Source organism: Diorhabda sublineata, chromosome 2 (assembly GCF_026230105.1).
Source record: "Diorhabda sublineata isolate icDioSubl1.1 chromosome 2, icDioSubl1.1, whole genome shotgun sequence".
Lineage (NCBI taxonomy): Eukaryota > Metazoa > Arthropoda > Insecta > Coleoptera > Chrysomelidae > Diorhabda > Diorhabda sublineata.
Genome location: NC_079475.1, coordinates 25,378,709 through 25,399,686, shown reverse-complemented (window position 1 = coordinate 25,399,686; position 20,978 = coordinate 25,378,709). Strand labels below are relative to the sequence as shown.

The following is a 20,978-nucleotide window of genomic DNA, read 5'->3' as shown; positions in this document are numbered from 1 at the left end:
CTACCATCTAACTCTGCTATATCCATTTGGCTGTTATATAAATCAATAATTTCACTTTCTCTCAATTTTTGATAATAAACTGTCAGCTTAACGTTCTTGACAAAATAACAACGCTTATGATCCTATAGAAACCGGTCAAAGTTGTCCATAATTTCATGCGATGAGTATGGAAATAAATTGATGAAAATTCAAAAACAAAATCTGCGGGAAGAAGACAAAAATCTTTTATTTTATTTACTTACTAGTATATTTACTAGTTTGAACTTTGTAGCCAGCCTCCTCTATCACTCGGAGGCAAAATCGTTTTCGACCACGATAAAAATACACCTGCCTATGCGTAAGCATGCGCGATCTCTTTCGCACAATGTGACGTCACGTTGGAATCAAAATGATGACTTTTGGTTATTGAACTTATCACTTATACAAGGAATATAATTCAACATTCTCCTAATGTGAGAATCAACACTAATTTTCTATTTTAATTATTACAATTTTAGAATAAAAAACATTTAATTGAAAAATGGCGTTTTATTATACCTTCTCTTAAAAATAAGATTATCTGATACCTAAATGAATATGCTGTTGCTCATTTCCCGACCCTTATCACATATTTTTTCATACAATATCGCCCAAAACCATTCAATAGGGCGAGCCTGGGGAGCATTTGGGGGATTATCTTCTTTCGGTACAAATGGTATGTCGTGAGCCTCTAACCAATTTCTGGTTTTTCTGTTATAGTGACAAGAGGCGAGTTCCGGCCAACATATTATTCCGTCATTGGGATGATGTCTATTGATAAAATTAATCAAATTTTGAAGGCAGTGCATCCAACGATATAAAATACCCGCTTTGAATTTGCACACAAGATTAAGACTTTATCTTCAAATTTCTTTTGGGATTTTTTTTTTACTTCATTGGGATAATTTTGCGCAACTGATCTTCGGTATGTTTTGGACAGTTTTTTCTTTTCCGATATTTAACTTCCTTTCCCTTTAGTTCTTGACTGATGGTCATGTGGTAAACCCGATGTCTTGTCTTATAGCCGATCTTGCAAGTCTGTTTGCTATTTCATTTGCCCTCATTCGGGTATGTATGTATCAGAGATTGCAAACTTTTATCAAATTAAAAGTGTATTTATTACAACCCAAAGATGGTTATGGCAGCTCTTTAAATTGTATCATACCGAAGGCTGAATTTGCTATATTCATATCTTTCAAGTGCGAATAGTTAGGTAGCAGTAATTCTTTTAATTGTATTACATCAAGGGTTGAATTTGTTTAATTCACATCGTTCAAGTGTGAATTATTTGCTTGGAGCTTGGACTAAGTTTGGAACAATGGAAATTCTATTATTAGAATTGTTGGAGATTTACCTTAGTGTTTGTTTTATTTTGTGTACGCTTATTGCAATTTTATGAAATATGTATTAGTCTTCAAGCATGGATCACAGTGAAAACGTGAATCGGGAGATTAATCCCCGAGAAAATGCAAATATATTATCAGTTTTAAGTTTTGTGTAAGTTTCATGGTACTGTGAAAAAATTTCAATCAGTGTTTGACCTATTCAATCTTGTAAGGGGTATAGTTATTATCATATCTCAGTAATTTACAAAATTTTTTAAAAAATTGACCCTCTTTATAGGCAAATGGGAATATTCAAATTCAAAATGTAATTTCATCATTTTTCAATTAGGACACCATGTATGTTTTCCTTTTTGTAGTTCTTTTTCATCTAATATCTAATATATATATATATGCATATGCCATTCTGTCTGTTTTATTTTGAGAGTGCCTAGAAGTGAAGAAATTCTTAAAATCTATACAATCGGACAATTTTTTTTTAATAAATATAAGAAAAATAACAACAGAAATATGGTGGTCCAAATAAAACGTTTTCGACTAGATAGTTGCGTCAAATAACTGACACTATCTTGTATCGTTTCCTCAAATTGATTAAATTATTTGGAATAGTATTACTAAGGTTTTGATCAATTTCATAAATATATGCTTTGTGTTTATTTCCAATAATCCCAAAAGTTCCATTGTTATTAGAGTGAACGCCATAAAACGTGTCAAACTTTGAATTTGATATACTGTTGTGAACGCACCTCGTTATATGTATATTTCTTTCATGTTATTAATCTGTTCGCCGCATATACTGAATTTTGTTACCGTGGCAACAAGCTATATTGTGGTTTTTATTTTTAGACCTTTTTTTGCTTGTCTAGTCGGCGAACTCTGAGCCGTAAGATAAATAGAAAAAGAAATGTAACACTTGCTTTTTGGCCTTGGTAGTGTGCGTGTGATTATTATTGCGCTACTATCTTATAATATTTATATATTATGTATTTTGGTTGATGTCAATTAGCAAGAGTGTATAAATGTTTTAGTTTCAATGTAAATTTAGTTAAACAGTAAATATAGTCCACTACTTATTGGTTTATGGTTTAATGATGTAGTAAAGGTGAATAAGAAGAAAGTTTAGTGTTTTATTTGCCACTACAAATGAACTAAAAAATAACGTAATCAGGAATCTCCTGTACATATACAGTCCGGAAGATTTGGAAACCTGGTGCCGTGGAATGGATAAAATATTTTTTATGAAATGTCTGACGGAAGAGATTACAAAACAGATTTCTAGTTATACAACAATAAATCAGGAAGTTGACGACGAAGTAATTGCAACTACAATTACGCAAGTAATAGCACAAGACTGCAGAACTTTTACTTTTGAGAAAACTGAGGGACAAAGCGTCCATCTCGCGTTTCAGCAATGTTCAACAAAAAAAATGATGAATATTTTCATGCTTCATAAATTGATTGATTCATAATTTTTGATTATATTACATATGTACATTTGTTTGTACACAAATACATAATTCTTAATGAAAAGTTATTACATATTTTATAATAAAACGCAAGTTCTCAATTGTGTTGTTTAACTTACTAAATTTGACATACATAATGAAGTATGATTTGTACTTCAGAGTACATATAGATAAATGTATAACATCTTATCATTGGATCTGTAATTTGTCGGATTATAAGGTATTCTTTTGTAAAAAATTCCGGACTATTTCGGCAGTATTCTATAATCCGACAAGTTCGATAATCCGACACTGCCCTGCAAAATGTTTGTCGGAAAACCTATGGTCCACTGTATTGGTTTTGATTGGAAACTTCAACCAAATTGGACCGGGAAAAGTGAACACAACTTCTTTTGCAGGTATTCCGGAAAAATATTTGCCAAGGGGTTTAAAAAAGATCTTGAAGATGATGATCTGTATCAAGTTATTGAAAAGTGTCGATCACAAACATGTACAGATCAGCTGGAAGATAGATATTTTAGTCGAGATAGTACGCAACCGGGTACAAAAGCTTCTATTTTCAAAGTGATATTGAAATTGTATGGATTCAGGTATTTTGGATTAGGATTAATTCATATGACATGGAGGTTACTAATAAGGTTGGTTTATTTCTATTTATAAACTACTTGTGTACCATTAAAACTTAAACAAGCTATAATGTCTATAATAAATTCCTTCCACCTAAGATATCTTGTAAAAAAATATCTCCCCATGAAAATATCCTTTTATTTAAAAAAAGTATTACAACTATTTTGATGAACCAAATATAAATAAATAAATAATATTATCATAATTTAAGTTTATGCAGCTTGAGCTATTATAGACTACCACGGAATTTAACTATAATTTATTTTAATTTCCATTTTTTTAGCTCTTGTCTTTTTTAAATGTTGTCCCTATAAATTCCTGTTTCTTTATTTAAAATGTGTTTATACTTTATGAATGTATTATTGTCTTTAAGCCTTATGAATTGTGAAAGAACATCAATAAAGAAATAAAAGTCATTAATACCAATATGAACAAACCACGAAGTATTAAAGATTATGATCAGGCATATGAACAAAGGATTTACGATCTTGCACTCGGAAATATTCCTATAAAAATGTTCAGTGGGAACGATACCTATTCCTCTTTTATGGAAAAGAGGGTTTTTGGTTAGCCGGAACCCTATACGGTTGCTTCTATCAATAAAAGTAAACCTTGTAGAAGTTGCTGGAAATAGGGCGCGAAATCAATTTACGACGTCAAATAATAAAATAATTATATTATATTATTATAAAATAAAATTCCATCCTTAACATCAAAATTAAAATCTAAATACAGAAATCGATTACTAGTTAAAAAATGATGGGGATTTACGCGTTTAACTTTTTTTCGTACATCCAATAATATCCAATAATTTGGTGTTTCGTCCCAGTGTGGAGGGGTATGTGGCAATAAGTTGTGAATGTGGATCGTTTATAATGTACTTTCGTAGGTTTCAATTAATGGAAATTTTTTTTAGATCATTTTCAACATGTTCATAGTTGTTACTAGCTCTTGTGTAATAATAGATGGTGTTATTACCAGTACCAGTACAGTATCATTTGGAAATTTTGTTTTAGTACCTTGGAACCTGTGGCAATATCAAATTTGGTAGCATACTATAAACCTGGTCAAACTGAAATGACAATTTACGATGCTATATATTACGCTGGGCTTATGCTTGGACTCAAAGCCTTCCAGTTTTTTTACTTTCAAAATTATTTTATATATTTGACTGAACTGGCGATTCAAATAAGAATTTCATTTTGCTCATTGATTTATAGAAAGGCGTTGAGGCTAAGTCCGAAAGCTTTAGAAAATACAAGCTTAGGTAAATATTAACCGATTGGTATATTACTCTTATTTTAACACGTAAACTGTCATGGGGGATCAACCTTATCCCCCATGTTGCTAACAAAATTAAATTCAATACGGCCATGGGGGATCGATGAGGGATCCGACATATAAAAAAATATTTCTGGTCGCGCCGGATAGCATTGATGCGACATTTCACTGCAAGTGATATGGGATGTTATAGAGTATGTTTTCAGCTCTACTGATGTATAGTAGTTATCAACAATTGCTCTACCTTAATTTGTTAATTTCAAGACGACGTTAGAAGGCACAGTTTGTTCTTGATTTGGATTTCGTTCTTGTCCGCAGTAAATGGGAGTAAAGGAGGGCATTGTCCAAACAAAGCTTGAAAAGTTTTATTCCAGCTTTAAGGCGCTTGTTGGAAATAAATTGCTTAAATTTGAACCTGCCTTTGAAAGGCAATGCCATGTCTTCAATAACATCTGAAAGCGATTTCTTGACATGATAGTTTTTAAGAAATTAGTATCAATTATCTTAGTCGTCAAATAAGAGGTTATGGCATTTGAACCCAAGAAATTTTTTCCATTTCTTTTGCCGCTTGAAGCTTCTGTTGTTCGGCGTATAAATTAGTTTGTTCCACAAAGAAATCAAATAGTTCGTTAGTACACTCGTAAAACTCGTAATAAGCAGCATATATTCCTGTATTTTTTACGGTGTAAGGAAATTTATTCAAGTTTACCCCTGTAACAGGCGACAAAGTGTCAGCTGGTGGTGGGAATGATTGAGAATTAGTAGCGGAACTGGATACTTCTGGAAAAACTACACACTTTGATGAAGAACCTGGAACAGTCACTGTTTGTACTGCAACTTTCGGTGAAACGGAAAGTCTAATTCTCTTCCTTGGGCTTTCGAGATACTCTTCTGAACTATAAAATTCACTATCCGATGGTTCACTAGATGACAAAACATCTTCCCTTAATTTTTTCAACTTCTGCTCTTCTTCGTAACTTTCCGTTCTGAACACAATACAGAATCCAAATCACGTTAATATAGAGAGTAAGTACAAATCCTAAACTGCAATCGCTGGCAAGAAACGTAAACGACGTGAACTCCACCAAGTCAGAACAAATACTAAGCGGCAAAGGGGCCAAACAACACAGAAATCGCGAAAGATTTTTATTATTATTTGACTAAAAATAAAGTAATACAATAAAAAAAACTTTGACCAAAAAGACATCAATATTTGTATTTTCATTATGGCACTCTGCGTGTTTATAACACTAAAACATTTCAGGAAATATTATTACTATTATTACTAAAGATATTCAGCAATTTGAACAGTCAATATGGATTTTTAATGATGTATGGATTTCAATAGTTCAGACTATTATAATATGCATTTTAGTATATTTACGAACTGGAATAGTATCCTTCGTAGGAATTTCTATGCTATTAACTGTGATGCCAATCCAAGGTAATATGAAACATTTATATAACATAACAATAAATTGAAAAAATATAGAGGGTGTCTCATAAATAATGTTGGTTTCTAATGTTCACTTTGTTTATTGAATAATTATACAAAAAGAAAGCCTTAATATTCGAAGTATAGCCCATATTAAATTAATTTGATTAAAAAAAATTGTATGTCTATTGCCTGCCATTTTCATAGTTGTTTAGGAAACAAATAGATTTATATATGTATATAAAATTGAAATGCTGTTTGTTAGTTTTACTAAAACTCAAGAACGTCTGGACCGATTTGGCTAATTTTGATCTATCAGAATTGCGCTCTTTAGTGAGTAACAATGATGAAGTAGATAGGCTTAAAAGGCAATAATAACAAACACACAGACTTAAAAAAAGGATCGAATTCAGCGTGTTTTCCTAGATATTGTGCAAGAGTTCAATCGCTATAATGGGCAGGGCGAACGAGCAATATTGGCGGCGAAAAATAAAGATGTCGAGGATCTCACTGCGACCATTCAGAATTTTATTCCGGGACAATTTTTTTTCAAATCAGTAGACACCGTTATGAACCAGGATGACGTAATCAACTATCCTACGGAGTTTTAAAATTCAAATACCTAGATACCTTACGCACGACTCGTTTTTTACCCCACCCATCTAGGACGCCCTCTAGGCGCACAGTCTCGTTATTTAATAGCCAGACCCCGTATAGAGCATTTTTAACCGTTAGCAATCAGTAAATACTAACAAAAAATATAAAAATTAAACAAGAAAATATTGATAATTTGATTTATTTAATAATTTTTTACTTATTATTTTTCGACATTTCTCATAATAATCGGTTGATGAAATGAAAAATATGATTAATAGATGAAAGTTTCAATTTTGTAAGTACTTAATTTTGCAAAGACTCCATCGATTGTTATATTTGCGTTTAATGTAGCTTCTCTTGAAGATAATAACAAATCGATGTTATATGATGCTTCCAAAACATTTCAAATTCGTTGGTTGTTGAGAGATTTTAATTAAAATCTCTACAAAGTACAAATTTCTTTTGCTTTTACTCCAAATAAAACGAATGCTATTTGTATACCTATGACTTTGAGCTATTTGTATACACGTCATCGTATATACACGTGGTCTTTGAACAATTTCAATATAATTTTATTCATAATAGTTTAGTTCAGTTTAGAAGACTTAATAAACAGATTTTGGTAATATTTTCGGATTGTACCAATAACAAATTGATGATTTGTCCTATTCATTTCCTCTTGTTTTATTGATTATAAAATTTTGATGATAAATTATACATTTGAAATATTTTGTAGCATTTATATCTAAAATCATAAAGGGACTAAGGTTGAAAATCGGTAAACTAACAGATGAAAGATTGCAAAGAATGCAAGAAACTTTGTCTACTATTAAAACAATTAAAATGTATACGTGGGAACAGATATTCGCAAAGAAAATAGAAGAGGCTAGGGTGTAAGTATTTTCTTATTTTACTTTCGAACTTCGCTCTATTACACGTAGGATTAAGTTCCCCACAGATTAAACACACACTATATTATTTCCCGATAATTTCTCTAATTGCAATTTTTGCGTTGTTTTCTCCTTATGTTGTTGCAGTTTGTAATTCTTCTATGGCTCTGAAAGTATTTCAGTCACTTTGCTTAGATTACAAAATGTTTTACTTAGAAGCCTTCAATGATTCCAAAGTCAAATCGGAGAGGGATCTGAGGGTTAATAAGTGAGTTCAACAGGTTTTGTAGATTGATACATATAAATCTCAAACAAGGTCTCAAAAGGATTCTCCATCAATAAGGGGTTAAAACAAGGAAGCTGTCTGTCGCCCACACTCTTCAAGATATACCTGGAACACGCACTAGCACACTGGAAAAGGAAATGTAAGAACATGGGCATCCCACTAATCGATTCCACACTATATACCCTGTGTTTTGCAGATGACCAAATAATCTTGGCACAGGACTACGAAGACTTAGAATATATGACAAGAAAGCTAGTAGAGGAATACAGGAAATGGGGTCTAGAAGTAAATTTTAGTAAAACGGAATATATGTGTATTGGAGGAGAACAACAAAATTTAATACTTGAAGAAACACAACAAAAAATAAGTCATTGTACAAAATACAAATACCTCGGCATGATCATCACTAATGATGGAAGATTAGATGAAGCAATAGCACAAAGAAATAACCAAGGACGACAAGCAATAAGACAACTAAATAGTGTATTGTGGGACAAACAAATATCCAAGGAAAACAAACATCGAATATACAATAGCATAATAAAAAGTATAACAACATATAGTAGCCAAGTCTGGCCTCTAAAAGAAAAAACAGTCAAAATGCTTGAAGCCACAGAAATGGATTATTGCAGACGCGCGGCAGGAATATCAAGACTGGAAAAAATAAGAAACGACAGAATCAGGGAGATCATGAAGGTGCAACACACGATTACGGAAGACATTAGGGTGAATCAGTTAAGATGGTACGGACATGTCCAAAGAATGCCTGAAGACCGCATACCCAAACAAATTTTAAATTGGGCACCACAAGGAAGAAGAAAGAGAGGAAGACCAAGATTAAGTTGGAGAGAAGGTATCGAGAAGGATATTCGAGAGAGAGAATTGGAAGAAGATCTTTGGGAAGATCGAGAAAAATGGAAACTGGGAATCGGAAGACGGCGAAGAACGTTTTAACCCGATTAATAAAAAAAAATCTCAACCCCTTATTGTTTTTATTCTGGACCCTCATAAAGTATTCCATTCCAGTTACCATCCACAATAAATCGATCTCTTTGAATGGATGATAAATGGCAGAAACGTGAAGGAGTCAAAGTGACCTTCAATAGAATTTGTTGTTGCTTTTATTTTTGATGTTGATTATGTTTCCAGCTCGTGGTGCTCAATTTTTTTTCTATTTATTATTACTGTGCACTCGTGGGTGGTACTATCCAGATGTAGAGTGTTGTATGTAACGAAATTAGGAAATTTTAGAATGACTTTTCCTGGTCAAATGGTTTCAAACTTTGCAAATCATTTATGAACTGTTGATTATTTTGGTTCAAAGTCTGAATAATGTTTATTAATACAAGCAATAGTATTTTTCTTCATCAAAGAGCAATGCTAATAACTTAATTCACAATTTTGAAAAACTATTTATTAACATAAAACATAAATAAATACAGTGGTTTCAATAATCTGACTACTGTTCCTGTTGGATGTTAAAATTATGTATATATGACCATCTATGCAAGTTTTTGCTGTCTCAAATTTTAATCAATTATATTTGTTATTGTCACGTAACATCAATAAAATTAGTAATTTGATAAGTTAATGGAACTTCAAGTGTCTAAGGGACATGTGGAACTGCTTAAGTAAGACGTTGAGGACGGTCATTCTACAATAAAATACAAAACGAATACAATAGTAAGTAGGTATATTTATGATTCTTCAAAGATACAGTAATATTACATAGAAATTAAGTAATTTGAGAGCATACTTTAATGGAGCATAATATAAAAGACATATTATATAACTTAGTCTATGGTTAACAGATCTGAAATGGTTCCCATCAGGTGTGGTGAGATAATTCGCGTGTTTTTTGAAGGTTGTGGCTAACTGAAAATCATGTGGATTTAATATTAGTAGCGCCATCTATGTTTCAGTCTACGAACTTTCAAACCCATCTTACACTTGACTTTTATCTTTAAGTTATAACTCATATTGTTCGTTTGCGACTAGTATTAACGCTGAAAATCAGTAGAATGATTAGTACATAAATTGATAGGCGTAGATAAATGTTTTATTCTTCTTAAGTAATGAGATTTAAAGTATACTACTGAAATTCATCTTTTAGGAGAGAACTAAAGACCTTATTAAAGGCCGCATACTCAAAATTGTCTTTAGCAATATCCAGCAATCTTGTAGCAAGATTTTCTTTATATGCAGTAATAATGATGTACATTTGGATGTACCACGACATGGAAGCGGATGATATTTATTATATAATCAAAATATTTGGAGCTTTACGTGTTGCGATGGAAACGGATTTTGCAATGGGTTTTACGAAGTTGGGAGAACTCTCAGCATCGCTAAACAGAATTGATAACATTCTTAAGCTTGAAGAAATACCTGAAATTAACGACGTTCCCGACGACAAACCTCAAGTTCATCTAAAGTCGGTTTCATTAAACCTTCATAATAGAAGTATCTTGAAAAATATAAGTTTTACTTTAGAGATAGGCTTAAATGTTCTAACGGGACAACTAGGATGTGGCAAGAGTTGTCTGCTAAAAACAGTTTTAAGGGATTACATTCCTGATGAAGGAACTATTGAGAGTACAGGAAGAATGAGTTATGCGTCACAAGATCCGTGGCTATTTCCATCTTCAATTAAACAAAATATTCTGTTTGGAGAAGCTTATGATTTGAAAAGATATCGACAGGTTAGTTATAATTTTTCAACTAAATTGAATACAATGTTTACTACCTACCACTACACCAATAATCAAAATTTATTTGGTTTTCCTTTTCGAATAAAAAAGTCGTCACACCTATTATCAAATATTTCAACTCTCTTAAACAAATTAACCTAAATAGATTTGAAGAATTTTGTTTTTGGAGTTTACTCCTTAAGTATCGATTTGCATATATAAGGGGCCCGGTATGAGAAAAATGTGAGGAGTAAAATCTATCGATGAATGACCTTGTTACGTTTTTGGTGCGCACCCTATGATGCGCAACTTTCTAATTTGTCAGTGTCGACATACATAAAATATTTAAATAATAAATAAAAATATCTCATTACACATAACAATAAGCTGGAAACTCTAATATAATATAATAATAATATTAGAAGCAGTAAGAATATTTTTTTAACGTATTACTGCTGGAGGAAAATAGCAAACAATTTTTTAAACGCGTCGTCGGCCTTTCTCTCACTCATTGAGATGGGAGTGAGATAGAAATACTTCTCTCCCAAAAGAGTCTGCACTTAAAGAGCATATTGTTTTAACATAAAGCTTGGGTTTAAACTTGGTGGGTTGTGCAATCATTCAAGAAAAGAAATAAGATGAAAATGATTAAATACAAGATATGTTTTGAATAGTCCTTTGGCTTCCATATCACAGAAAGAAACCACCGTATATTTTTCGAGTTTTACAAGTTTCTGTCGGCGAGAGTGCTTGGTAACAAATTTTAAAGCACCATGTTAAAGTTCACTACTTAATTATCATAGACAGATTTTACAGCTTCATGAGGTTTTTGGTATATTTTTCAACAAACTATTAATACTTTGTTTTACCAAACCAGCTCTTTCTAATAATATATCTTTCGATGTTAGCTGCGCTGAACATCTATAACTCTATTGTTTATACCAACTAATTTATAAGAAAAATAAAATCATTGGTCATCTACTCGCACAACTACAAACGAAATAATAACCGCATTTCTCATATATTGAGTAGAAACTTGACTTTTTATCTGTATTAGTGATAATTTCATCTATAATTTCGTCAGCAATAAGAAATATTGAAGTACTACTGGGAACATTTGAAAAAGCTGAGACTTTTAAAATATTTGAACCGTTTGTCTTATTTTCATTGGTGGCTACTAGCTACTAATTTGATTTCTTAGATCATCTTTAAGTTGACACCACTCTAAATCACTCGTTCAGTTGTGGTTGTTGCTTTTGTCGTGAAGAAAACATTTCTGTAGAAGTATATAAATTCTCAAATTTCCAATCTTCGAACTATTTTTCTAAAAGTTCCACCATTCCATAGCATTTATTCACTTTATTTGTACTAATGCTCCAACTAGTTCGTGTTTGAGAGAACCAGATAAACTTCATTTGAGATCATTCCCTTTTAGTAAGGGTTATCTTAATATAAGAAGGTTTCTCGAAGCGAAACTTTTTGGGCACCTTATTAAGAAACGTTTTGTTAATTAGAGGTTGGAATTCGAACTGGATCTTTAGAAGTTTAGTGCTGTTGGATTATTTCTTTCAACTCAACCTACCTCTACGTTCGTATTCAAATTTTGGGAAATACTAGAGATAATAAAAAAATTATCCCTACCAGCGAAATATTATTAATTATTGTCATATTTCAATTTCTGGAACTCTATTTTATAGGTAATAGCTGCCTGTGATTTAAATTATGATTTTGGAATTCTTGAAAAGGGAGATGAAACTATTTTGGCCGATAGAGGGATGAATTTAAGTAAGGGACAGCAAGCTAGGATAAATTTAGCGAGAGCGATATACAAAGAAAGCGATATATATCTTATAGACGATGCTCTAACGGCTTTAGATACTCGAGTACAAGAAAATATATTCAAAAATTGCATTCAAGGTTTGTTGAAAAATAAATGTGTGCTTCTAGTAACCCACAATCCCAAGCATATTAAACAGGCAGATAAGTTGATAGTACTGAAAGATGGGGAGATAGATTTTGCCGGTAGTCGATATGAAAATTCTGAACAAATAATCGAAAAAATAGAACAAGTCCAACTTGAATTGAGAAAAGTTGATGAGACTGAGGTAGAAATTTCTGAAACAACTAAATTACTCGATGATAAATTTGAAATACGTAGAAAGCAAGTATACCACGAAGAGAAGAAATCTGGTACAGTAGATTTTAAACTGTACCGACAGTATGTTAAATTTGGAGGATATTTTCTAGGTGCCATAATTCTGGTAACTTTTATAGTTGAAATTTTTGTTGACAGTGCCTCTCAAAAATTATTAAGTACTTGGTAAGTCTTTTTCAAACTTGTAGTATTTATGTTAAGCTAGATGTATCATCTACGAGGTGTGTGAGAGTTATTAGACTGACGAAATGGTGTGGATTGACAAATCGTATACCAAATTCTTGTGATTATATATTGAATAATCGTGTCTGCTATTTGTTAAAATTCTTTTTTTATGGGATATTTTAGGTTAAATCAGAAATCAAACTTAACTCATATGAAGAATAATTTTCCAATTAATTTGTACATGCAATATTCAACGAATGTTTCGAATTTGACGAACAGTTATATCGAGCAGCACACAACAAATATTTCATCAGATTCCATGAACCGTATGATATTTGAAATAAATAGTTTAGAAATTACTTCATCCTATACATTAAATTTATATACTGGCTCTATGGTAATTATTGCTGTTATGGAGTTACTGAAGCAGTATTTTATATTGAAGATGGGTATAGAGGCTTCGATTAATCTTCATAAGAATATGGTTGATAAAGTAGTGAGAGCAACGATGACGTTTTTCGATACTTTTTTTATTGGGAATGTCCTTAATAGATTTGCACAGGATTTGAGCGTTGTTGATGAACATTTACCACGAACAATGGCTGTGTTCGTAGGCGTAAGTAATTTCAGCATATATATTTAATAAATGACTTATTATAGACGAGTTTAGATGAGGGGAAAGTAATTTGATGGATACCTTCAATTTGTTTGGAGAGAAATAAAAACAGAAAAATGCCGACCCATTCGTATCAGCTTTCAGATGCCTACTGATGTATAAATGCTGCTTCTTTTCTCGTGTTAAGTCAATTTTATATTAGTATGGAACATTAGCTTTACTCTGAGGCATTTTTGTTGTACAAACAAAAGTACTGTTCGTATTTAATTAGATGTAATATTGCGATTCGATTCGATAAGCGTTCCTAGTTCATAGAGAATCGAAATTTTTTGCTACGTCTGCGCTAACAAATTGTGGATGTAGTAGGAATAAATTCATAGAGAAATACAAATATTAGATTATATTCATTCAGTTGTATTCAATTACCAATTATTGAATACCTAAAATCCAAACTACAATTGAAAATTTGAAAGAAGTTTGATGATATTGAACTGGCCTAAAAGCTTCAAGAACCTGCGTACTGTTTAAAGGTGAGTGTAGAGTAGTAGAGAAAGCGGCAGGCCTCATATCAGGACCTATGAATGGTTGCTTATTCAATAGGCATGACTTTCAATAGGCAATATGTCTGACCTAATACCTAGCCTTTTTTTTAGCTGCTTCCTTTTAAATTGGTTTATCATATTTTTTGCAATGTCCCACAAAGTGGTGGTAGGATGATGACATCTACGAGATTGAAGGAATGCGACATGCAACTGCAATAATCCTTCATATGTAAGATGGGTTACTTCATTGTTCAATATCGAAGGCATCAACCATCAATTTCTCTTTGAACTTTTGAGAGAGATATACTTTTCTGTTTTACCAGTCTTGTCTATGGAACAAATTCAATTCGTTATATCACTAGCTGACTCATTTGAACTGTATGAAACCTGCAGTGAAAACTTAATCGGAACCATCTATTGTTGCCTTATCAGAGGAAAAAGACTGCAGTCGAAACTTGCCGAGTAGTATACTACTTCTTTATATGCAAATTAAAATACTGTTTTTAACAGTTCTGTCCATTATGTCAATAATTCTACCCTTACTCTTTGATAAATATGTTATCGTCTCTTTTTAAAGGGGTCTTATTTTTAATTTCAATTTAAGTTGAATTATGCCGGAGAAGATATTAAACTTAAGAACTTTGAAAAACTTGTACAATAAGATTTCTAGGGGTTTCGTGGAACCTAAGAAAATAATGACAATTTATTGATAGATACAATATAGTAACTATTTATTTACTTTATTATTTTACTGTGTGAATTACTCCCTAAATGTCTTCATCAAAGAGAGAATAATCATAAACATTTTGGTCATTGAGAATTGTGATATTATAAATTTATTTTGGAATGATAAATTCATATGATTCCACAAAAAAACCGTCAAATTAACAATAGACATAAATATTGAGTTTGTCGGATTCAACAGATCAGTAGTAAGTTTGAATTCACTTTTGACATTATCCACAGCTTTTGTCGACTTTCGTTATTTTCAACAGTAGTATTTTTTTCAGTTCAGTCTTGTGGTATATACTTGTGTATGCCAATTATTTCCACCAATTTATATTGACTATAAGTCTATTTGCATAAAATATTTTTTAAAGTCTTTGATCTCTCTGAATGTTTCTTAATCCAATAATTATTTTCAGACTTTTCTCCAGTTGTTTAGTATTGCTGGACTGATTACATCAGTCAATTGGAAGCTTATAATTCCAGCTATTGTGATAGGTTTGGCATCAATACTAATTCGTGTCGTATACATTAGAACAGCCAGAAGCTTGAAACGTCTCGAGGCTGCTAGTAAGTTAAAAAAATTCTGAAGTCGCAACTAAATTCATGTTTAGGAAAACTAGAGAATACCAGAACACGTCACAAATAACTCGTATTCCGAAGGCTGCTTGAAATCATCCAATTTTCAAACAAGATTATTCAAAATTAATAATTCTTTGAAAACTTGCAGCAGTACTACCAACAATTTTAATTAACGTATATTGGATAAATAGTGTTGATCACGTAATGTGATCAACACTATTTATCGTCTCTCGTATCAACAGATTTATCCTTGAAAGTTTTTTCTTTGGAGTTATTTAAAACAATGTTTATCGGTATGGCTTTGAAAGAGAGAAAAGTTTGTTGTAGAGTTATAGCTTAAGGAAAATCACTTACCATTGTTCAGGCAGAGATGCTAGCCCTGACCATATGTGCTTAGGGGTGTTTGAGTAAGTAGAAAGAACATCCACATTCTCTCAGAGAGCCGAGCGTCCTTGAAAGTCCTGAAAGCTATTGAGTTCACGTCTAAACTAGTATAGGAGTGTAAATAAACTTTAAAAGCACGAATTAACAAAAACAAAGTAATCCTAATGTGGCTACCAAGTCACCAGGGTATATCAGGAAATGAGGAAGCGAACAGTCTTCCCAAAAAAGAGGCAATAACTTCAAACCTAGTGCTAGAACCCTACTGTGGCTCCATAAGATGCCACATCTATAACGAACTGAATGGGTGGATAAAGAATCATATGGAGTCTTACTGGAGAAACACTCCAGGTCTAGGACATAGGAACTGGCGGTAGGTCTTCTTACAGCTCACTATCTCATCAAATACCACCTAAAGACAATGGGCATGGCAGAAGATGACAACCGCAGATTCTGCGAGGGAGCCATGGAAACAGCAAGGCCTCTACTCTTCGAATATTCTACCTATTTCTCTGAAAGGCTCAGGTACTTTGAAGGATTAGTGCTGGCACCTTGGAAATATACTGATAGATATCGTTAATAACATTGCAGGAATATCGGATACTCGGGAGAGTGTAGATTACACCCACGGATGTTTTTAAGTGATTTGTTTTTCTCTAGAATAATGAAAAGTTAATTCTTATGCTTCACGTTATTGTCCGAAATAATATAATTACAATTTTAGCTAGAAGCCCAATCGTAGGTCATTTAAATTCGACAATGGAAGGATTGACTACGATAAGAGCATGTAAAGCTCAAGAGATATTGAAAAACGAATTCGATAAGCATCAAGATCTATATACGAGTGCATTCTATACATCGATATGTGTCAGAGGAGCATTTTACTTCATTATGGATTTATTTTCACTAATTTTCGTCACGTCTGTTATTGTTAGGTTTCTATTTGCTGATACAGGTAAGTAGAAGTTACAATGCATGAGTTTTAAAATACATTAGTGTGTGGAAATGCAATAACTTACTTAAGATGAAATATACAAAAATATTTTTAGATAAAAGTTGTTATATTTGCACAGATACACATTTCTAAAATATTTGCAGATGCAGAATTTAGCGTGAAATTCTGCCTCTATCCTTGTCTTCTCTTTACCCATATTTTGTGACGTCGCCAAGTTGGAGCAAAAAATATGAAGATTTGACGAAAATTGGTGCACTATAAATGTGATTATTTTTAAACATAAACTTCTTCTTCTTCTTGCTGTGTATAGACATCATTGCCTGTTTTTCTTCACATCATTGCCTCTGCTCAGTCACCTGGGAGGTTGTCACTCCATCTTTTCCTAGGTCTTCCAAGGCTTCTTTGTCCTGCTGGTGATTTTCACAATTCGTTCTTCCGTCATGCGGTCAATGTGCTCATTCCATTTTATCTTTCTATCCAGTACCCAGTCATTGATGTTATCTATCTCGCATGTTTGTCTTATGTTTCTCTTCTTTCTCTATCCATTAGTCTTCTTCCCGCTATTCTTCGAACTATTTTCATTTCTGTAGTCTCCAATATCCGTTTCGTTTTGGAGGTCTCAGGTCGGGTCTCTGCTGCATAGGATAATGTAGGTCTGATACTTCCGACTCCACGTCCCCGTGTCCAGACATTTCGATTCCCAGATATTTAAATTTCATTTCCTGGTGTATTATTTTGTTATCTACCACAAGCTTACATCTGATCGGTGTCTTGGAAGTAACCACTGATTGAAGAACCAAACTAAAAATACAATTTTCTTAAAATCAGTCAATTAGAGCGTAATACCCGAAATAGATGTTCAAGTCGTCTAAGACTAATCTAAGAGATATTCGTAGAAAATTATGCCTAGTTGAGGAGAACGGTCCCCTCTATTTAGTTTAAGTTATTAAATTCGTTAGTTACTAAGGTTACAAATGGTAAAATAAAAAAAAAGTATTCCTTAAATATGATTTCAGTAGAATCTTTTCGATTTTCTTCAATTCCCACTTCAATATCACGATCGTAAATTTAATTACGATAAAAAAACTAGATCCAATCACAAAATCAAAAATTACACATTACGAATGTTCATAAAATTTGAGTTACCAAAAATGTATCACATTAGATAACTTTATTGTAGATTCTTTAGCTGGAGATGTAGGTTTAACTTTAACACAAGCTGGAAATTTGACGATGATAATAACTAGAGGTTTAATGACATGGTCCGATCTAGAAAATAGTATGACTTCCGTTGAAAGAGCAATGGAATACACGAAAGTAGAATCAGAAAACGAATCAGGGCTACAGATTACAAATTGGCCCAGAAAAGGAGAAATTGTTTACGAAAACGTTTCGTTGAAGTATACGAATTCTCACGAAACTATTTTAAAGAGTATTTCTTTTGTAGTTAAACCAGGGAATAGAATTGCAATCGTTGGAAGAACTGGAGCCGGCAAGTCGTCTATTATATCAACATTATACAGGTATAAAAATAAATAAAAATTTCTTTTCAGTAATACTAATATAATAATTGAGCAAGTGACATAGTTTTGCATACATAATTTCCTATCAAAAATATTTCTCAAGTGTTTTGTTTGTTTTCTCATTTGTTTTGTTTCTTAATTGATTATCTTTCTACTGAATATTTGATCGTTTATTTAGGATGAATATGTTGTTTACCTGGTGCAATTTTTGGTTATTTCTTTCAATTTCGGTTGCATCATCTTCGAATTTTGTAATATTCAATTTGTTTATATTTTTAGGTTATATCCGTGCGAGGGACGTATATTAATCGATGGATTAGATCTTAAGACATTATGTCTCAAGTTCTTGAGGCAACATATATCTATCATTCCTCAAGATCCAATAATGTTTTCGGGAACAATAAGAAGCAACGTGGATCCTTTGAATGAATACACAGATGAAGAGATTTGGAGAACGTTATGTGAAGTGAAGCTTGATGGCATTATTTTCTCTCTTGAAGCAAATGTAGCTGATGTTAATTTGAGCACAGGACAAAGACAATTGATTTGTCTAGCTAGAGCAGTTATTAGACAGAACAAGATTCTTGTTCTGGATGAAGCTACAGCCAACATGGATCCTGAAACTGAACGGATAGTTGAGCAAATTATAAATAAACATTTTTCTGCTTGCACCTTATTGATTATCGCTCATAGATTAGATGCTATACTGGACTGTGACAAAGTATTGGTATTAGAAAGAGGAAATGTTGTTGAGTTTGCTGAGCCTAAAAGTTTACTAGAAAATAAGCATAGTATGTTTGCTGAAATGGTTAGAAACTCGAAAATAAATGTACTGAGCAATTGAACAATTTGTATTGATAATTTTAATAAATCCTATTGTCTTCTAAAATTTATTTTATCCAGCTTGCAGCTCCAGATTTTTGAGAGGCAGTTCCAATGACAAACATGTGGTACCGGTTTAAAACATCTCTTGAATATTCTGAATAGAAATTGGTGAATAGTCTACTGATAGAGAGCTTGGATTATCTCCTTGTGTCGTTTTCATAGGAAAGATTGTAATATAAAGAAAAATTGACAAAGTGGACAATAGTGGAAGATGAATATAAATCAGAGGATATAAACAAATGATCTTAGTCTCCAATGTTCACTTTATTCATCAAATAATCATAAAAATAAAGGGTTAATATTCAAAATATAGCCCATCGTATTCGGTGATTTCAACCAAATGTTCAGCTAGCTCTTTGAGACTTTTGTGAAACCATTTTTTGGGCTTAGATGCAAAAAATTGTCGTGTTTTCAACATCTCCTTTGAAATCAAAATTTCCCACACCAAAGTTTCGCCATGATCTTAACTAAATGCTGTATGTGGTAAGACTGTATAAGTGTTTGTTCAGACGGGGCATTTTTGAAGTCCCGCGGTTCAGATTATGCGTATCTGTTTAAGATACGCATAAGATCTGTTTGGCTTGCAAAATTTGCATATTTGGCGGTAATATTTGCTCACTTAAATGAATTCAATGAAAAAATGCACGGCAGAAATACCAATATTTCAACATAGCTGGATAAAATTGGAAGCCCTCGCTCTAAATTTGAACTATGGACCAGTCTCGCTACCAATGGTAATAATAAAATGTTCCCGAATGTCATGGCAGCTGATCCGGAAAAAAGAGTTCAGACTTTGATTGTCAAACACTTGAAAGTTATTGCAGAGAAAATGAATTTCTATTTCCCTAAGATTGAACTGCAGCCTCTAGACTTGGTTCGAAATCCATTCTCCGAGGGCATTCTTTTTGGACACTTACTAATAAATTAGCAGGAACAACTGATGGAAATGAAACCGGATCGCACATTAAATTTTCAGAAACAGATTTAGATTTCGATTCTTACCATAATAAAAACCAAAAAAAAAGAACGCTTCAGAACGATCGACGAAGAGATGAGAGCAGCTTTGTCAACTATTACTCCAAATTTAGATCGCCTATGCTCCATTAAACAGGCTCATGCTTCGTACCACCTACCATACAGTTTTCACAATTTGAACTTTACGTTTGGTGATTAATAATAAATATTGTTTCGATGATTAATAAATAAATGTTGATTAATAGTACTTGAAAATGTTTGTTTGCTTGTGGTGTGTCTTTAAAAATTTATATTTTTCTACGTGTACCTTGAACACAGATAGTTCACGGAACACTAAATTAGAGGATAGTCAAAACAAGTTTTAGCATGTTTAAATTGAGGCGTAGTAATTTTCACATATGAATACCTACGAGGATGTATTGATATCTAGTTAGCCTAGACCAGTTCCATGCCTAAACAAAATATTGCGTTACCATAGCAACGAACAATAACTTATTAGAAGTGTCAGTGTAAAGTTTGGCGTCAAAAAAGTAAACCAGAGTTACGCAATAAATTAAAAGAAATAAGATGTCCACCGAAATTGTGAAAATCGAAAAATTGGAGTATCAAGTCAGTATCAAGTATCTGTATTTAAAAGGGTTAAGAGGTAAACAGATTTACGAAGACACGCTTAATACCCTTGGTGATGAATGTTCTTCGTATGCGACCGTGAAAAATTGGACTGCAAGCTTTGAAAGTGCTAAATTTTCTATTGAAGATGATGACCGATCAGAAAACCAGTTTCTGTGTCAATCCCCGAAAATATTGATGCAGTTTATGACTTGATTTTATCAGACCGTC

The 20,978-nt window shown here is 32.6% G+C and overlaps 2 protein-coding genes across 2 annotated transcripts; both read left to right on the top strand.

Moving 5' to 3' along the window:
• Positions 1-1,430: 1,430 nt before the first annotated feature.
• On the top strand, positions 1,431-19,364 carry LOC130452785 (ATP-binding cassette sub-family C member 4-like). Its single transcript, XM_056792226.1, has 12 exons — positions 1,431-1,515; positions 3,226-3,465; positions 4,471-4,721; positions 6,000-6,179; positions 7,504-7,660; positions 10,057-10,645; positions 12,331-12,953; positions 13,137-13,569; positions 15,257-15,407; positions 16,525-16,755; positions 17,936-18,278; positions 18,558-19,364. Exons 1-12 carry the CDS (start codon positions 1,439-1,441, stop codon positions 19,120-19,122), a joined length of 3,840 nt encoding a protein of 1,279 aa, XP_056648204.1. The 5' UTR covers positions 1,431-1,438; the 3' UTR covers positions 19,123-19,364.
• On the top strand, positions 7,504-9,173 carry LOC130452786 (uncharacterized). The gene is made up of 2 exons (XM_056792227.1): positions 7,504-8,082; positions 8,140-9,173. Exon 2 carries the CDS (start codon positions 8,184-8,186, stop codon positions 8,895-8,897), a length of 714 nt encoding a protein of 237 aa, XP_056648205.1. The 5' UTR covers positions 7,504-8,082; positions 8,140-8,183; the 3' UTR covers positions 8,898-9,173.
• Positions 19,365-20,978: the final 1,614 nt, after the last annotated feature.